This window comes from Sciurus carolinensis, chromosome 18, assembly GCF_902686445.1.
Source record: "Sciurus carolinensis chromosome 18, mSciCar1.2, whole genome shotgun sequence".
Lineage (NCBI taxonomy): Eukaryota > Metazoa > Chordata > Mammalia > Rodentia > Sciuridae > Sciurus > Sciurus carolinensis.
Genome location: NC_062230.1, coordinates 4,576,372 through 4,594,950, shown reverse-complemented (window position 1 = coordinate 4,594,950; position 18,579 = coordinate 4,576,372). Strand labels below are relative to the sequence as shown.

The 18,579-nt window shown below is 68.1% G+C and overlaps 1 protein-coding gene across 2 annotated transcripts in view; it reads right to left on the bottom strand.

Moving 5' to 3' along the window:
- The window catches only part of Castor2 (cytosolic arginine sensor for mTORC1 subunit 2), a 42,741-nt gene that overhangs the window by 9,665 nt on the left and 14,497 nt on the right, over positions 1-18,579 (bottom strand). Inside the window, exons 1-2 of one of the 2 annotated variants that reach the window (XM_047533349.1) lie at positions 12,966-13,148; positions 7,933-8,003 (exon numbers count right to left, since the gene is read on the bottom strand). In XM_047533349.1, the coding sequence (XP_047389305.1) occupies positions 7,933-8,003; positions 12,966-13,117 (223 nt within the window). In that variant the 5' untranslated portion in view covers positions 13,118-13,148. Of the gene's footprint in view, positions 1-7,932; positions 8,004-12,965; positions 13,149-18,579 lie in introns of those variants that run through there. The other variant, XM_047533350.1, reaches the window with a different exon arrangement.

The window sequence follows — 18,579 nt, the reverse complement described above, 5'->3', positions numbered from 1 at the left end:
GGCTCTGGGGGAGGGACGGGAGGGCAGGAGGGCAGACACCACCCCGTCTGCTTGGCTGGCCTGCGAAGACCCAGGATCCGAGTGCCGAGCTGCCCGCCTGTCCTCAGCACCCGGGGCCCCCACACAGCTGCAGGCAGGGGCTCGGCACTGCCAGGACCCCAGCCACGAGCCCGGCACCAGGTGGGGTGGGGGCTCCGGCTCTGCACCCTGCGAGGACCCTGCAGTGGGGATCATTCTCACTGGACGTCCCCAAATGCAGATGCTCTGCAAGGGTTGGGGACTAACAGAACCAGAACTCGCACTCGGGCCTGACTCAGAAGCCCAGGCTCTGTCCTGGGCACCTATGGGAAGGAGGACCCAGGACCCAGGAAGATGGGCTCAGAGACTGGCCAGTGAGGGGACTGTGCTGGACTCAGGCAGGAGGCCACCAGCCTGGCTCCAGCTGCCATGGTGACTGCAGCCCTGTGAGCCCAGGTCCTGCTGGCTGGGAGGGGCCGGGGCCAGTGGTGGAGGGGCAGGGGCTTCGCAGAAAAGGGGGGGGTCTGGGAGGCCGGCAGCGGCCGAAACGGCCCCAGGCCCAGGCTCAGTGAGCACCTGCTCTCCAGGGAGAAGCCCTGGTCCTTCCCAGCCCCAGCCCCAGGCCCAGGCCCAGGCCCAGCCCCAGGCCCAGGCCCAGGCCCAGCCCCAGGCCCAGCCCCGGGGCCCAGCCCCAGCCCCGGGCCCAGCCCCGGGGCCCAGCCCCAGCCCCAGGCCCAGCCCCAGCCCCAGCCCCAGGCCCAGGCCCAGGCCCAGGCCCAGCCCCAGGCCCAGGCCCAGGCCCAGCCCCAGCCCCAGGCCCAGGCCCAGGCCCAGCCCCAGCCCCAGCCCCAGCCCCAGCCCCAGCCCCAGGCCCAGGCCCAGGCCCAGCAGGGAAACTGCCCAGGAACCGGAGTGTCATCTCAGCCGGGACTGAGGGGCCGCTACCTGGCAGTGGGGGGCTTGGTGGGGCAGGGAGCGCCCCTCACCATGGCTCAGCTGTGCAGTGGGAGAAGACCTGGGAGCTGGGCTGCCCAGACGCTGCCCTGAAGCTGGCCACCTCTGCCCCTGCCAACTACAGCCCATCTGCTGGGGCGAGTCCCCGGGCAGAAGCCACGTCAACGTATCTGAGGACGTTGGGAGTGGCCCTCCTCAAGAGGACCGTGCACTAGCGCCTTCTTGGGCAGGTCCTGGGGCGGCTCTCCACACCAGGGCTGCGTGGACGCTCGTCAGTGTCCCTCTACTTGCTGCTCCCATCTCCTTCCAAAGGGAAACCAAAGTCCTCAGGTGCCCTGCCCAGGGCTGCCCAGGTGACTCTGTGGTGCCGCCCGGCGAGTCGGGTCAGGCAGGGGTGATACCCGAGGCCCCCAGGGAGGGCAGAGCGATGGTCACCGCCTGCTCACAGCTGTACAGCGGCTGAGAAGCCGGCTCCTTCCCCGGATGAGGGGCAGGACGGAGGGCAGGCTGACCCGCCCGAGCAGCAGGCGGGGCTTCATTCTGGCGCTGAGGACGGTCCTCCTGCCCATCGTGGCCGCCAGCTGCCGTGGGGGGCTAGCTCCAGAACTCTGAGGGGAGCCGGCTCCCGTCCACACCCCGTGTCTCCTGGACCCCTCAGGGGTGCCGGTGGGCAGGCTAAGGACAGGCCCTGGCGTGCCCCCCGCAGAGGCCCCTGGAGGACGCGGCCACCTGTGGGCTGCTGGTGGCCCAGGCTCTGCCCCTGGTTTTCTGGAAGCTCTGGATGAGCTCGGGTGGTCTCTGGGGGAAGCCCAAGCCGAGGCTGGTTGGAAACGGGGCGCAGGGGCGACCTCGGCAGCCCACAGGGCCCCGGTCTGGGCACTCCAGGCTGAGGATCTGGGCAGCCTGCCGAGGGAGCGGGCTGTCCCCCAGCCTCGTCCCGGCCTGCCCACCGTCTAGGACCCCAACGTGACCTCTCAGCTGAGGTCGCTCCCCGGTTAGAAGGCCACAGCGCCTTGTCACTGGCCAGGGCACCCTGGGCTCCACGTGCAGGGTGGGCCCTCAGGGCAGGCGGGTGGGCTGACTCCAGCGTGTGACCACGGCAAGGTCCTGGCCCTCGATCCCACGGCAGAGGACGCTTGGAAGTTCCGCGAGGGGACCCTACGAGCACCCAGGGCTCAGCCAGCACCACAGAACTTGGCGAGTCCACGGCTCCTGGCTGCCCTGCTGGTCTCGCTGCTTGGACGGTGTCTCAGGGCTCCAGCAGGTGGCGTCCCTCAAGGGACGGCCTGTGTGGGGTGCAGGTCTTGGCAGGAGCGCTCCGCCCACAGGGCTTCACACGAGGACCTGGGAGCCCCCGACGTCCACGACAGGTCCGCAGACCACAGTCCACCTGGGACAAGGCCACAGGTCGATTTAAAAACGGTACTTCCCCGCCGCCAAGCACGTTCCCGGAAGATCAAGGAAACAGGTGGAATTCTCTTGGAGGCGACGGAACCCAGGTCTGGGTGGGGAGCTGGGCAGCGTGGGGAGGCCCCGTCCCCTGCTCAGGTGCTCGGGGGTGGCCCGGTGTCTCAGGTCCATAGGTCCATGACAAGGGTGCGTGGCGACGGAGGGAGAGAGCCTCCGTCCTCAAAGGTGAACAGTGGGCCTCGCCTGGGAGGCTGGGCGGCCTCCTCCCACACAGGCACGACCACTCTGCGGCTCTGAGCCCCGTCCCCTGGGGCGTGTGATGCCACCCAGGCCGGCACAGCACAGGGACAGAGAGGGCGCGGGGCACTCGCAGGGCGTCATGGAGACAGGTCCTCAAAGTCCACCTTCCCTGTCCTGCGCCGTCTGCAGGAGGGACCTGGGATCCCCGCTGCTAACTGAGCAGGTGCCGAGACTGCTGCCCGGGAGCCTTGGACCGTGGGCTGGGGAGATGGTGGCCCCGGGTTGCTGGGCACCTGCCCTAGGTCCCCAGCATGGCCGAGCAGGGCCATCCACCAGGAGACCAGGAGTCAGGGCTTCCGTTTGTTTCCGAGGTGTTGGGGACGGAAGCAGGTCCGCTCGTGCTGAGCAGCGCCCACCATGGAGCTGCACCCTGGGCCAAGGATTGCTTCTCCTTTAGAGTCGGGTCTCCCTGTCGCCCAGGCCGGCCTCCAACTCCTTGAGCCTCAAGTGGTCCTTCTGCCCCAGCCTCAAGCAGCTGGGCTCCCAGGCGCCAGGAGTCGCCTCTTCCTCTGGGTACTGGACTGAACCCAGGGTGCTGCACTGCCAAGCGCGTCCCCAGCCTGCCTTATTTCTTACTTTTGAGTCAGTGTCTCTCTAAGTTGCTGAGGCTGGCCTGGAACTTGTGATCCTCCTGCCTCAGCCTCCCGAGGTGCTGGGATTAGAGGCGGGAGCGGCGCCCGGCAGGAGTTGGTGCTCAGTGTCCTCCTTCCTCCACCTCTGGCCTGACCCTAGCCCGCTGACCACGCCCTGACCCCTGTGGTATGTTCACCAGGACACCACTCCCTTGGTGGTGAGCAAGGCCAGCTTGGCACTGGGGCCCTGCTTCTGCTCTGGCGGGTTCGAGGACCCGCGGCACAGCACTTGGCTGCAGCTGGCCGGCATGAGGGGATCAGGACAGGCACAGAACACCGCTGCTGGTCACCCTGACCCATAGCAGCCACCTGGGCAGGCGCCTCCTAGCAACTCCTGGTGCCCCGCGGCATCCTGTGCACCGTGACCTGTGGACGGCTGTGGCCTCTAACGTGAGAGCTGAGTCACCAGAGCGCCCTGGCCAGTGGCGGAGTGGCCGAGGTAGCCCCTGGATGACCAGCAAAGCTCACGGAGCTGGGAGGCACTGGCTCCGGCCCTCGTGCGGCGCGGTGGGGCCACAAGCCCCCGGCCCCCGGGTGGCCACCAGGTGGGCTCTCCTGCCCTGGGGCCTCCTGAGGTGCCCAGAGCTGAGCTCAGCAGCCACACTCCTGCCCACAGGCCTGCCGGCCTTCCAGAACCTTCCTGCCTGCCCAAGAGCACACCTCCCCCAGCTGCCCCGGAGCCACTGTCCGTGGGTGCCACTGGCCCATGGCAGCCCTGCCTGCTCACCTGGGCCAGCCGTCACTCAGCCACCCGGCTGTCACTCAGCCACGGGGTCCAGGCACCTCACAGCGCTCTGGGCAGTGGCCACAGGCATGTCCTGCCTGTCCTCCCACCTGAGGCTCAGGTGGCGGTGCCCAGACGCTGACCACTTAAATCAACATGTGCGGCTTTACTCCTCGGGTGGCGATGGACACCCACGTGGCCCAGCCGGCTAGCCAGCACGGTGGCCTGGCCGCAGACACTGCCCAGAGTCCAGGGTGTGGGGCACACGCAGCCCGCCTGCCCTGTCCTGCCTTTGCTGGGGTGAGGACGGAGCCTGGCCCTTTGTCCTCCCCGGCTCTGCTCGGGCCACTGGGATGGGCTCAGGGACGGGACAGGCAGGCAACTTGGGAGTCACGAGGTCACTGGTTTCCCCCAAGCTAGGCCAGTGCTCGCAGTGACCTGCAGCCCCGGGACACCAGGTCATCACTGACGGCTCTGGGGAGAGGACACGGTGGAGGGACCGTGGGTGGTTCCCTCCCAGGGCAGTGAGGGGCCTCAGGTGGGGCTCAGGTCTTCAGTGTGGACAGAGCCCGCTCCTCACCCCAGGCCAGATCCTCACCCCAGGAGGCCGGATCCTCACCCCCAGGAGGCCACAGCCTCACTCCCAGGAGGCCGGATCCTCACCCCAGGAGGCCGGATCCTCACCCCAGGAGGCTGGATCCTCACCCCAGGGGCCTAGCAAGCGTACCCCCAAGGAGGACTGCAGCATCTTGTCCAGCTTCGGGCCCCCGCTGCCTCCAGAACAAGGCCCAAGTCTGCCAGCACCTCTACTCCACCTCGATTTGTCTTTTCCGTTCTCAGCGGCTTTCCTGGCCCCTGGGGCTGTCCCCCACCTCCTCACACGATCCCCTCCCCGGACACGCCTACCTTTACACCTGCAACCCCAGCTACTCGGGAGGCCGAGGCTGGAGGACCTCAAGTCCAAGGCCAGCCTCGGCACCTTAGCGAGGCCCTAAGCAGCTCAGCAAGACCCTGTCTCAAAATGAACAAAGCGGCTGGGACGAGGCTGTGTTGGGACGTCCCTGGGTCAGCGCCCAGCACGGCCGGGGATCCCCCGATGGCGCCCCACCTCTGCCTCGCCGGCCTCCCTGGCTACAGCTGTCCATTTCTCCTTCCTGCCATCCTCTCCCACCCGGGGTCCCTGGACTGCCGAGAGGCCCCTGTTTCTGGAAGCCCAGGCTGTGCACAGGATGGACAGCCCCGAGTGGCGCCCAAGGGCTCGGTGCGAGCTGCCTCCTCCGGGAAGCCCTCCCACTGCGCTCTGGCCGGCTGGGGCGCCGTAACCCAGTTGGGGCATTTCTGTCCTCGGGAAGCACACGTCTCAGGCTGAGCTGGACCCCTGCATCTTCCTCTGCCCAGGGCTTGGCCCGTGGAAGCATCCAGACAGGACACCGGCCGTGAGGCCCTGGGCAAGCCGTGGGGCCTCCTGGGCCTTGGTATTGTCCTCGAGGCAGCTGGGGTGACGAGAACCGTCCTGGCGCTTGGCAGGCGTCTGCAGAGGGCAGTGCGGCAGGGCTGGAGGGAGGTGGACGGGCTCGCCTGTGGACTCGGCCTCCTCTCAGGGGGTGTCGGTCCAGGTTCTCTTGAGGTGCCAGGGACTGAACCAGGGACACTCGGCCACTGAGCCACGTCCCAGCCCCGCTTTGTGTTTTATCTAGAGACAGGGTCTCCCTGAGATGCTTAGGGCCTCGCTTCTGCCGAGGCCGGCTTTGAACTCGCGAGCCTCCTGCCTCAGCCTCCCGAGCTGCTCACTCCAAGCCCTGACTTCCCGAAGGCGGGAAGCACCTCCGCCGTCTCCCACGGTCAGTGCCGCGTCCTATGAATGACAAGAGGCACTGAATGCTTAGCGCGGGCTGGGCTGTGTCGGGGATCCTGAGCCGAGATCGCAGGCCGCGCTGGCCGCCTGGGAGTGTGCGTGCGTCTGACAGGACGGGGTCCAGAGGCAGCCCTGGGGGTGACGCAGCACCTGGGTCTTCGACTTTCTTCTTCAAGATCACGGCCTCTCCTCGTGACCTCCCGCACAGGGCATGTCCTCCGTGGCAGCTCTCACGGCCCCAGGGGCCCCTTGCGTGGCTCCTCGCATGAAGGCCCTTCCGTGACTCACAGTCCCCCTGGCTGGCGGCCTTGGGGCTCACGCAGGGTGTGTGTCCAGGGCTGTCCTACAGCAGCTGCTCAGTGGACGCTGCCTCCTGTGAGGCCCAGGGACTCTGAGTGAGCAGCACGCTGGCCCCAGGACATCTTCACAGACGATTCTGAAATGTGGCCCTGGTGGAGCCTCCCTGCCTCCCTGCCTCCCTGCCCTCAGCCTCTCGCCCCCACTGCCTGGGGAGCTGGAGAGCTGGCATGGTCCTGGGGGCAGATTAAACAGACTGCTCCCAGAGAACCAAGGCTCTGCCAGTTCCCTTTGCCTCTGCGGTGCTGTGAGCCGTAGTCCTGAGTAAAGGAGCCCGTGAGCACCCGGAAGAAAACGAGAATGTCGTGGTATGTACACACAGTGGAGTATTACTCAGGCATGAAGAACGGAATCATGGCATTTGCCAGTAGATGGAAGGATCCGGAGACTCTTGTGCTGAGTGGAATAAGCCAAGCCTCCAAGTGCGAAGGCCCAACGTCCTCTCTGACATGCAGACGCTAACACAGCAAGGGAGGGTCAGGGAGGGGTGGAGAGAAGTTCACTGGACTAAGGGAAGTGGGGGAAGGGGAGCAGGAAAGACATGGCCGACTGGGACGTCACTGTCCCGCGTTCACAGTGGAACTCTGCGAACGACCACAGGAACGGGACCCTGATTAGACAGCGACCCTCCCTCCACCTGCTCCACAGGCCGGCGCACACTGCCACCAGCGTAACCAGAAGAACAAACAGAAGGCTCCCTCGGGCCGTGGGTGCTGGGCACCTGCTGTGCGGTCTCCGGCCAGCTCCTGTCTCTGTGTCCACTGCGTGAGTGGGTGGCGGGCGGGCAGGCCCTGCGCACGGCCGATCCCCTCACCCCGGAGCAGGAGGCCCTGGCCCTGTTCTGGTCACCACTGCCTGGACGCTGCCTCTGGGCAGGGAAGCTGGGCCCGTGTCCTGCCCTGGCTTTGGGCCCCCGGTCGCACATGTACTGCAGAGGCCAGTGTCCAGCGGGGTGATGCTGCTGGTCCCCGCCCCCGGAAACCCAGGCCAGACTGCTACTCGGTTCCCACAGAACCCGCTGCCCAGGGCCCGTGCAGGGTCCAGCTGGGTGACTGCCCTGTGCACAGTGGTCTGAGCTCACCACGAGGACCGGGGTGGCTGGGCTCGTGCGGAGGCCTGGGCTGCGGGGCAGCTGTGTCCTACCGTCTGCCAGGGCCCGGGGCCTCTAGGTCACCGTGGGGCCCTCATGGGAAGCCACCAGCGGCACCTGGCCGGGACGCGGCCCAGCGAGGCCCACAGTCCTCTGGCCGGGCCTGGGGTTTTCTGACTAACTGGCCACGTTCTCTGGCGGCTGGGGCTGGGGACCCAGGGCCTCGGGAGACGGGAGCCCAGCGGGGTCTCTGCCTGCGGGAAGGCACGGCTCCCTCCCGCCACCGCCCGGTGGACGGTCAGCGCCCGCCTGCAGCCTGCGGAGCCCGCCAGCGCGGGCCGCACCTCCCAGGGCCCCGGGTGGCAGAGCTGGACTCGGACACTGGCCCCGGGTCGGGCGTCCTGCGTGCCCTGCGGTCAGAGCGCGGACGCCCGCAGGTGGGGCAGGAGGAGGGACCGATTTTAAAAGATGGAAAAAGGGAAACAAAAACAGTGAGGGGACGGGAAGGGGCTCCCTCCAGCCAGAGAGGCCCCGACACGCGGGCCTGCTGACCGCTCCCTCCCTCCCGCCGTCCCCTGGGGCGGAGCCTCACCCAGGAAGCCCTCCTCGTCAACGATGATGGTGTAGTCCTCCGGCGTCTCCGTCAGGCTGAAGAACTTGCACCTGGGGACAGACGACACGGCACCCTCAGTCCCGGCAGCCCCAGGTCCACTGCCCACCAGGACCCAGCGGGCGGCTCAGTGCCCAGAGCCCCGACCCCAGGCTGAGGGGATCTTGCCCCGCGTCCCCGTCCTGGCGGAGGTGCCGCAGGCTGAGACGCCGGTCGTCCCCGCGCCCCGTCTTTGGGGACACAGACCCTGCCGTCCTCCCTGGGCCACGCCCCCCGCCATGTGCTTCCCACAGGGCCCCCAGGTGCCCGCTGCTCTGGGAAGGCCCAGGTCCAGTGCGTGCCCCTGCTGTCCCCTCAAGGACAGCGCCTCCCCTGACCTGCCTGTCGCCACCCTAGGCTGGAGGGCCCCGTGGCAGGAGCACAGCCCAGGGGCAGAGGCTGGGAGCTGGCCGGCGTGACCTGAGGAGGCCAAGCCAGTAGTGGCCAGAGGTGTGGGAGGGGCTGGCCACAGGGGCTGGCGGGCGGGCTCCCGGGTGGCCGTGGCGGTCCCGAGAGGGCTGGTCCCCTCGCCATGGGTTTGGCCAGCGACCCGACCTCGGTGGAGGCCGAGACACATCCTCCCTGGCGGGGCCTCTGCCGCGGCTGCCCAGACAGGAGGCAGCCACCTATCACCACGGTAGGTGGCACCAGGGCCCCACGTGCTTGGAGGGCGCTGGGCAGGCTGCAGTGGACGGACAGGGGCTGCCCGGGAGGGCGGAGGGGCCGGCGCTCGCTCCCACCAGGCTGTGGGCACAATCCAGAAATAGGCCCCGCGGATCCCCAGGGACACGACCAGCTGCCGGCACCGCGTCCTGCACCAGGGTATAAACACACGAGCCCCGGGAGTGACCGTGCCCCGGGGCCAGCGCCAGCGGCCTGCCAGCTGTCGGACATCCATCTCAAGGCCATGAGGCCCTGGCACGGGCAGCGCTGCTGGCCAGACCCACTCCCAGACTCTGGCTGTCCTGCAGCCACGTCCCCGTGACCTCCTGGTTGGTCACTGGGCTCTGCCCTGCCCTCCTGCCCTGTCCTGCCCCTGCGCCTGGCCCGCCGTCCCGTCCCTCATGCCTCCCAAGGTGGCGCCTGCTCTCTCCACCGACCGGCCTGTCCCCCCCTCTTCCTTCAGCATCAGCCACCTCCCGCATCCACCCCGGAGGTGGCCTCCTGGAGGTCCGTGGCCTCAGGCTCTATGAGGGGACGGCCACTGTGGACGGCTGAGCTGGCATCGCGTCCCACCTCCATGCGAAGTTCGTTCAGCTCTCAGTCTCTGAAATGTGCCCTTAGAGTGGGGCAGTGCACAACCTGGGCAGCCGCCCGTAACAGTCCTGAGTGCCTCCCACAATCTATCACCAACAACACGGTAGGGGTCTGCTTCTCCCAGGAGACCACAAGCTCTCAAGGCCAGGGCAGTGGGTCCTCCCTGTGCATGTCTGGAGCCCAACACTGGCCAGATATAAAATCCACTCTCCAAGACTGCTGGGCTGGGGTGGACCGTGGTCACATGCCGCCGTCACAGCCAGAGAAGCCCGGTCGGCTCAGCTCTGCCCCTCGGGTGGCACTGGACGGACCCTCTCCTCCGGAGGTGCTCGGTCTCCAGGCCCGACTCCGCCTTCTCCAGCAGGTTGCGGCTGGGCCGCTGGCCAGATGCAGGCCCCGTGGGGTGGCCTCTGTTCCTTGGCCACCATGGGCTGCAGAGGGAGCAAAGCCCCAGCCGCCGGGCCCAGGGCTTCAGGAAACCCACGCCCTCCCTGCACCGTGAGGGACAAGGCCAGGGTGGACTCGCTCCTGTCGGGCTCCACCGTGCAGTGCACAGGCCTCAGGCCACCTTGGGGGCCTGACCACCGGGATGAGCCACGGACAGCTCATCCCAGAACCGTCTAGTCTGTATGGAAAACTTCCAAGAGCAGGAACCCCCCCCGACCAGTGCAGATCAGAACCCAAGACACTGGACTGGCACCGGATCTGCAGCCACACATCCTGACCCTGAGGGGAGGGCACTTTCACTTCTCAGTCCACGTGGAGAGTGTCCTAAGGGTTGGGCAGTACACGACCTGTGCAACTGTGCGGTGGTCACTTGGCAGGTTCTGTAGGAGTCGCGAAGCACAAAACCCTAGTGCTCGGCACAAGGAAGGAGGGAGCTGGTGACGGCAGCTCCAGCTCACTGAGGTTCAGGGCCCACCCCGAGAGCAGGGCCGCCTGCCCTGGAGCACAACACCCGGGCTCCGAGAGGACAGCACGGGTCCCAGAAGAGGGCAGGGAGCTCGAGGAAGCCAGGTCTGCTTGGGGCGTCTGTCAACATGGAGCTTCCCCGGGGGGCTGAAGAGACCCTAGGCTGTGTCCCCACCATCCAGTCACACCCTGGACTCTGAAGGGCTGTCGAGGACCACAGGAGGCAGGACCATTCGGCACTCGGCTGGGTGACTTCAGGCACGTTACCTGCCCTCTCTGTGCCCGCTACCCCCCGGGACAGCGGCGGTCCCCACCTCACGGGGTGCTGTGGTGAGGAAGGCCAACGGGTGGCTGCTGTGCTGGGGTCTAGTGTCCCCAAAGGCCCTGGGGTGCTCTGGGTGCTAGGGGAGCTTTTGGGCGGCGGGGCCAGGGGCTGCTGCCGCGCCACAGGCTCAGCCGAGCACGGACAGGCACCTCTGAGACGGCAGCAGACCTGTTCTCTTCCGAGGCCAATCACCCCAGGTGCCCTGTGACAGCCACGGAGCTGGCCCACGGAGCTGGCCCACAGAGGCTGACCCACGGAGCTGGCCCACGGAGCTGGCCCACAGAGCTGGCCCACGGAGGCTGGCCCACGGAGCTGGCCCACAGAGCTGGCCCACGGAGCTGACCCACAGAGGCTGGCCCACGGAGCTGGCCCATGGAGGCTGACCACGGAGGCTGACCACGGAGCTGACCCACGGAGCTGGCCCACGGAGCTGACCCACAGAGGCTGGCCAGGCAGGCGGGCTGCAGACGCCGGGTCCAGGGAGGACCGAGGGCTGGCCCACAGCAGGCCCCCAGCCACCCAGCCCCTGGTGCCGGGAACGGAGCGCAGGGCCCGGGCAGCCACACCCCGTCCCTCGGATTCTTCAGTCACCTGCCTCGTAGGTGCCGCCCCCGCTGCAGTTTGTTCGCCCTCCTGCAGCCCGGCTCCCCCGGGTGGCCAGCAAGGGACAGGGACGCCGGGTCAGGACAGAACAGACGGAGCAGCCGAGCGCCTCTGAGCACCACGAGCCAAACCCGCAGCCCAGACCTGCTCCTGGTCTCGGCTCCCGACAAGCCACCGTGGAGACCTCAGGAGGTCCCCCAGGCCACCTCAGCACCGAGCACAGGACCGTCCGGACGGGGGGCTGGGCAGGGGCCCGGGAGCCGCACTGAGGGAGCCCCGCTCTGCACGGGGCTGGGTGGGCGTCCCCCCACTCAGGGCTCGGGGTGGCTCTACGTGGAGGCCCGCAGGGGACCAGCGGCCCGCCAGCCTCAAAGGAGCCCAGGGCCCGGGAGGCGGCTCCGTGACAGCCAGAGCCGCAGCCCCGCGAGGCTCAGGATGGCCCCTGCCCCCGGGCTGCTCTTGGTCCTGTTAGAGCAGGTCCTCTGGGGCCTCCGAGTGCCCCTCAGTCCCTGGGGTCACCGCCCCTCTGAGGAAGCCGGGGGTTTCGGGCAAAGCGCCGGCTCCAGTCTAGGAGGGCACTTCAGCCGTCTCTGCAGCCCCGGGTGGACAGGCCAGGCCAGCTTCGGAGATGGCCACCTTGGGCTGCCAGGTCTGCAAGGGTGCAGAACAGCGTGACCAGCCCTGACCACGGGGCCTCCTGAGCTGGGCAGGGGCCAGCGCAGCCTCTCCTGGTGGTCCCCGGGCCTCGCACAGCCCCGCGGGCTGCTGACACCTCGTTCCCAGCATCTCGGCCTGAGAGCCGGGTGCCGGGCGCCGCCCGAGCCTCGGCCAAGCCCTGCCCACTCCACAGGCTGCGGGGCGACCCTGGACGGGCACTGCTTTCCTGTAGGACGGCAGACACCCCCTGCTCGTGTCAGGGGTGATCGGGAGCGTGGACTCCACAGTGCGGCTGAGGCACCCGGACGCCCGGAGCCGTGCAGAGGCAGGTCGGTGGACGCAGGAGTTGTCGGGATGATCTGGACAAGCTCGGGTGACCGTGTCCAGTGCTGGCCGACGGGGACTCCCAGGCCCTGCACCATCCTTCCCTCCCTGAGTGCACGCTGCCGGCCCACCTCCCGGGTGGCGGGATGCCCACCCACGTCCAGGTCCGCCAACGCTCCCGGGAGGGCACCTCGCCTGTCCCCCAGGCACCCCCGTGCCCAGACGCCCGGCCCAAGGTCCACTACAGAAGGAAGGCGTAGAACAGCCGACCCCTGGTGCCCACGGGGCTCCGTCTGGGACCCCCAGGGGCACCCACGTCCCGGGCACTGAGAGCCGCCCACAAGACCGCTGCAGCCAGGCGGTCTCTGCGTGCACCACGTCCCTGAGACCAGCGGAAGGCCTGCGCGGCTTCCCTCGCGGAACGAGGCGCTCGGCAGACTCAGTCCTGCTTTGGGGACCTTTGGGGACCTCCGGGTCCCCTCCCGGCCTCCCAGCAGTGCCAACTCTCCACTGGCCGAACCCGCGACCACAGGACCCGCCGGGCACCTGCTCCCCTCCCGCAGACGGGCACACGGAGGTGGCCGTAGTGGCCGCTGTCCTGGTCCCTGAAGGCAGGCGGGCACCAGCTTCCCCCCAGGGGCGCCCCTTACAGACGTGGGGACCCCAGGAGGGAGGGTCAGGATGGCCTGTCCTCAGCAGCGAAGCCTGGCCGCAGCCCCGAGGCTGTGGGCAGGACAGCGGACACGGCGAGGAACGTCAGGACCCAGTGGGCGGCGGACGCTCCAGCGTGACGAGAGAGAACGCACCTCGGCGGTGTCACAGTGGACGGAAATGGGTCCCCCAGGGTCCTGTGCACACGGGACCCTGCACGGAGCGTAAAGCGGCTGAGTTTAACCACCTGCGGACTGTCCAGCTGCGGATCCTGAGGGACGGAGAAGCCGGGTAACCCTTGGCAGGGGGCACCCATGGCCTGGGACGCCGGCCGGTGACAGGCAGGCCGCGAGCGGATCCGACGACCCCCTGGCCCTGCACGAGCTGCTGACGTGTCATTAGGTGGAGGACCCAGAGGCCGGGCCTGCGAGGACCCCAGCAGAGCTGCGGCCTGCCTGGTCCCCTGGGGCCTGGCAGGAGGGCGGGAGGACTGAGCCACAGAGCCGGGGACAGGGCATGAGGACATCGGCCACCCAGAGGGAGTGGCCAGAGGGACCCAGTCGGGAGAATCCCGGGCAGGCGGGGGGGTGGGGTCACTGCGGCTCCACGGGGGCACCCCCACTCCTGTCTTGGCTCTCTGCTCCGGCGTCCACCCCGACCTGGCCTCTGACGGAGCTGGGGGCCTGGCTGGACGCTGTTCGCCCCCGTGGCCCCCGTGGCCTCCGTCCTGGTGGCACCCCCGCGCCTGCGCCCACTCCCAGGAGGGCCGGCCCTGCCCTGGGGGTCAGGCCCTTCCAGCAGGACCACCCGGCGCCATGGTGGCCTCCCCTCCCCGCCCCGCGTTGGGCCGACGGTGCTGCCGCCCCGTTTCCTCGGGAGACTGGAAGCCCACTCGGCTGTCCAGGTCCCTGCCGCAGCCGAGGACCCAGCCGCTCACCTTTCAGAGAGGCACGAGGCTCTGTCACCAGGACACTTGGTCTGCAGCCCCCAAGACCCCAAGTCCCCGAGGCCCCCAGAGAGTGTCCTGCAGCCTCTGGGCCCAGCTGGGGAGGTGCTGTCCTGCTGCCCGGCAGCTCCACGTGCCCCGCCCGCCGGTCCGTCCTGGCCACCCTGCCTCCCCGTCTGCCGAGCAGGGCGTCCCTGGCAGCCCCTGGGGCCGACCCCATCCTCGGATGCCCCCCCATACTGCCCTCCCCAGAACTGACCTCCAGGCTGGCCACGTCCCAGCCCTGACTCTGGCCACTCTCCTGCCCCTGCTGGCTGACCCGCACCCGGGCTAGCCCTGATGGCCTGTCTGCAGAGGCCATGGGGCTCGAGGCTCCGCCCCCTCCCTCCTGCTCTCCCTGGCCTCTGAGGTCACTCTGCCCGTGGCCTCCCGCCCAGGCTCAAGTGTCCTCGCCCCGCAGGGCGCGCCTCCATCCCCCTCCCGACACCCTCTGGCCACCCTCTGCGCTGCCCCGGCCCAGCTCCACCAGCCAGACCTGGTCCAGGGCCCGCCGGGCACCGAGGTCCTCGCTGCTGCCCCTGGGCCTCCTGCGGGGACCTCTCCCTGCGGAGGCAGCTCTGGGGAGGCCCGGGGTCCTCTGGCCTCACAGCATCCAGCCTCCCCCCAGGCTCAACCTGTGTCCAGCCTCCTGCCCCAGCTGGCTGTCCTCACGGCCCCACTGAGACGGGAACTGCTGCTCCCCGTTCCCTGGACAAGGACACCGAGGCCCAGGGGGACTGAGTGACCACACAGGTCCGAGGGCAGCAGGCCCGGGGTGGCCAGTGCGATAGGCTGCACTCAGGACCCCTTCCGCTCCCTCGGAGCTGGTCCAGAGCCAACGGCCAGGGCAGAGCAGAGCCTGGGCTGCCCACAGGGGCAGGCGGGCAGCCGAGTCCCCGCCGTGGAGGGCGGCCTCACCTCCAGTCCCGTGGCCCTGGCGCACCAGAAACCTGATCTGTTTACGCTGGATTCCCGACCCCGGGCACCCTGGGCAAGTCCTGGCCGGCGGAGCCCCTTCTGCCAGGAGGCGGAGCCGGGTGGGCAGCTGGAGTGAGCTGGTCATCAGGGCCCCTGGGGGCCTCAGGGTCATGAACCAGATAAATCAGCAGAGGGAAGAGGGTCCCCCGGTTCGCTGTGCCACTCAGCTCAGTCGACTCCCCACCAGTACCAGCGGGCAGGGCCGCGGGGACCTGCGCCACCCGAGTCCTGGAGGCCTGTGTCCGGCGGTGCCTGTGGGCCCAGGAGGGAGCACGCCCCTCTGTGGGGTGATGCCCTCTGTCGCGGGGCAGCTGATTCTAGAAGCTGTACCAACGAGGCCCCTCCACAGGGCACCTGGCGCATGGCCGCCCTGTGCTCTGGGGCCCACTCACCTGGACGAGGGTGCCACAGCAGGGGAGGTGGCAGCAGTGCCCAGCGGGGCCACATCTCCTCAGGCCTCGCTCTGCTGCCCGTCAGGGACATCCCACCCTCCTCAAATTTCACCTCGGGGGGTCACTGCCCTGGGCCCCCCCCACTCACGGGAAGCCCTCCAGCGCCAGAGTCAGTCCGCCGAGTTCACTGCCCTGCCCGAGGCTGGGTCCTGACGTGGGGGGACCTAGGCTGCTTCGTCCCTGTGACCACCACTCACGGCTCCAAGTGCCCAGCTGGCTGCGGCAACCTCGGACTGAGCGCCAGGCCACGCGGGCAGGACGCAACCCCCAGGTCCTCGGCCACGCCGCTCGGCACGCAGCACGGGCCGCCGAGTCCTTCCCTGGGCGTACGTCGCCCCACCCGCGGGTCCACGCCATGGATGCCGCCCGCCCGTCGGGCACCTGGCCCGTCCCAGCAGCCGTCTGTCACCAGGCAGGCCATCGCCAGGTCACAGGTCAAGCAGCCCCCGCGTCACTCACTGACGGCTCTGCAGAGCCAGCGGGAGACGCGGGCGACTTCGTCTCTGCGTGTTGCTGCAGCCCTCCGGGTTTCTCAGCGGTCGTTGTGACCTGTCACTAACTCGTGAATCAAGATGGGTCGTGACTAAGAAGACGGACGGTTTCCAGACTCCACGGGGGTCCTGGGACGTGTGCCCCAGGGACGTGGTGGGGGGGCAGCCGCGGGGCCTACGGACTCCATTCCTTCCCGCTGGGCGGGCGCCCTGAGGCCCAGCTGGTAGCCAGGGGAATGTGCTGAAGGCCGACCCAGGCGAGCTGGTGCCCGGGAGCCGGGTCAGCCTGGGGGACGGGCCTGCGACACCTCGCACTCAGGCCCAGCGACTCCTGGTGTGACCGGTGCTGTGTCAGGTACTGGAAACCACCCAGGACGTCTTCAGGTGGATGGGCGCAGTGTGGACACCACGCCGTCTCACAGGGGCTTCGGCATCTGGGGGCCTGGTGTCCTGCGGGGTCCTGGGACACCAGGGGCGGCTGCAGTTTTTCAATCCACAATTCACTCTTAGAAATTGTGCCTTAACTTACTAGAATAGAGACGGGGTCTGGGTGGACAGTCCTGCGTCCTGGCACGGGCGTGTCCCTGCGTCACCCTGTTGGAGGGCCTCCCTCCCTGTCCCATTGACCGGGTGACCGCTGCTCCGCTGTTTCCAGAGTCCCTGTCTTCACACTCAGGCCGGGAAGACAGACACGTGCACCGCTTGGTCCCAGCTCCTCTTGCTCAGGATCTCGCGCAGCCCGTGGCCGTCTTGACTGCTGAACGCGCTCCTCACGCTGGAGATGAGCAGAGGCTTTTCCTGCTCCTTCTCCAGCGGCCAAACACTTGGTCGTGTGCCGACTGGGACCCTCGTGAGGAAAACCACTGTGAACCCCCCCCGGCTGCTTCCTACGCCCCAACCCCCATAATTCCACAAGAGTAGCTCAAGTTCACCCTGCAGAATCGTGCACTGCCCAGGGCCATGCTGGTCACCTGCGCCCCGTCCTTCTTGCACAGAGGCTGGATTCCAGGTGAGCCGGGAAGGGGCCTCGGGCTGGCCAGAAGCAAGCTCAGGAGGCCTGAGGGGACTGCCGGAGGCCTGGGAGCAGGGAGGCAGCCGTGGCTCCAGCGTCCCTACCCAAGGTGACGGTCACCAGGACTCTGCCCCACGCACAGATTGATGCCTCTATCTCGGGAGGTGGTTCCTGACAAGGGGGGTGAGTGCAGACCAGCCTCACCTCTGCAGCAGAGCAGGTCACCTCTGCCTCGTCCTCAGGCAGCTTGGAGGCCCTCTGTAGAGGCCCATGCCTGCCCTCGGGCCTCCCGGCCTCCAGCCCAGAGCCAAAGAAACTTTCATGGTGTGCAAATTCCCCAGTCTGAGGTCTCGTGTCACAGAGCAGAGGCGGCGAAGACAGGTCTGGGGAGAACGGCGGGTCTCCCTGGGTCAGGGTGTCCAGGGAAGGGCTCGGAGGAGGGCGGTGGAGCCCGGGCCTGAACCGAGAGCCCCACCCCGCGGGCGCTTGGAGGAGGAGGGTCCCCAGGCCGAGGAGCAGGAATGCTCTGCCGTGGTGTCGGGCGTCGGGCCCCAGGGGAAGGGAACGTCGGATGCACGCCGTCCCGCCACGCCGCGTGAAGCCACGCGACAAGACCATTCGCAGAGTCCAGGGACAGGCAGTTACTGTCCACGTCACGGTGGCCACTGGGGCACAGTCACGCCAACAAACAGAACAAAGGCGGGGTCCGTAAGGGCCACAAGCCACGGACTGCAAGTGGGATCACCTGCACCTGAGCTGGAGCCCGTGACCAGTGCAGCTGGCGCTGCTGGGGACGGAACCAGGGCCCCGAGGGCGCCCGGCAAACGCCCCGCCACTGACCACTCCAGCCCCAGTGTGTGTGCGTCTGTGCTTTTTAAAAATTTGTTTCTGTGGGGTTGGGGATGGAGTGTGGTCTCACACGCGCCAGGCGGGCACCGCACCACCGAGCTGTGCCCAGCCTCCATGCGTGCGTAAGTACATGCACACATGTGCGCGCGCGCGCACACACGTGCATCCTAAAAATCATATTTACTGCTCTCAGGGGACAGAACCCGGAGTGCTTAGCCACGGAGCCACGTCCACAGCCTCCTCATGGTTTTGAGACAGGGACTGCCTGAGTTGCTGAGGCTGGCCTTTAACTTGCCATCCTCCCGCCTCAGCCTCCCGAGTGCTGGCACTTTGGGCTTGGCCTCTGTGCCCAGCCCAACCCATTTCCGTGCGCCGCGAGTCCTGGCTGCGTGGAGGAGCAGCCCTGCCACAGAGGCCCACACCGTCATCTCCGAGCACCCCTCTCCAGCACCAGCACAGAAAATGGGCCCAGCTGGGGACACTGGGAGGGGAAGGGACTTGAAGCGCCTGGGCAGCCCCTGCCCAAGCCAGGACAGCAGCCGGGTGGCCCTGGACCACAAGACCTTCAATTATTTTTCATTAAAGATGGAAAATCAGAGGTCTGTGACGTCTCTCAGCATCTAAGTGTTGATGTGGTTTTAAAAAACAAGCCGGGTGAACCCAGAAGCCAAGGCTGGCTGACGGACGCTGTCCCTTTCCTGGACCCCGAGGGTGCTCTGTGTCTTGGTTTCAGGAGCAACTTCCCGGGTGGCGAAGGCGAGTAGCTGCTGACTGCCCAGGGGTCAGGTCAGCAGCGCCAGGCGACCTGAGCCGCGTCCCGCAGGACCCCAGACCCCTGTGCTGCCTGCCAGGCGGGGCCAGGAGGATGGAGCAAAGTGTAAACCAGAGAAAACACCAGGGGCTACCTGTCTGCACTGCAGGTGCAGCAGGCCAGCACCAGCCCGGGACCTGCCCACCTCCTTCCAGAATCCTCCAGCACGCAAGCCCAGAGCCTGGGCAGCAGCATGCGGCTGCCCAGCGCTGCCCCATGCCTGGGCATGCCGGGCCTCCCGTCGCCCTTCCTGGAAACAGCTTTCGGCCGGTGCCTGGGAAAG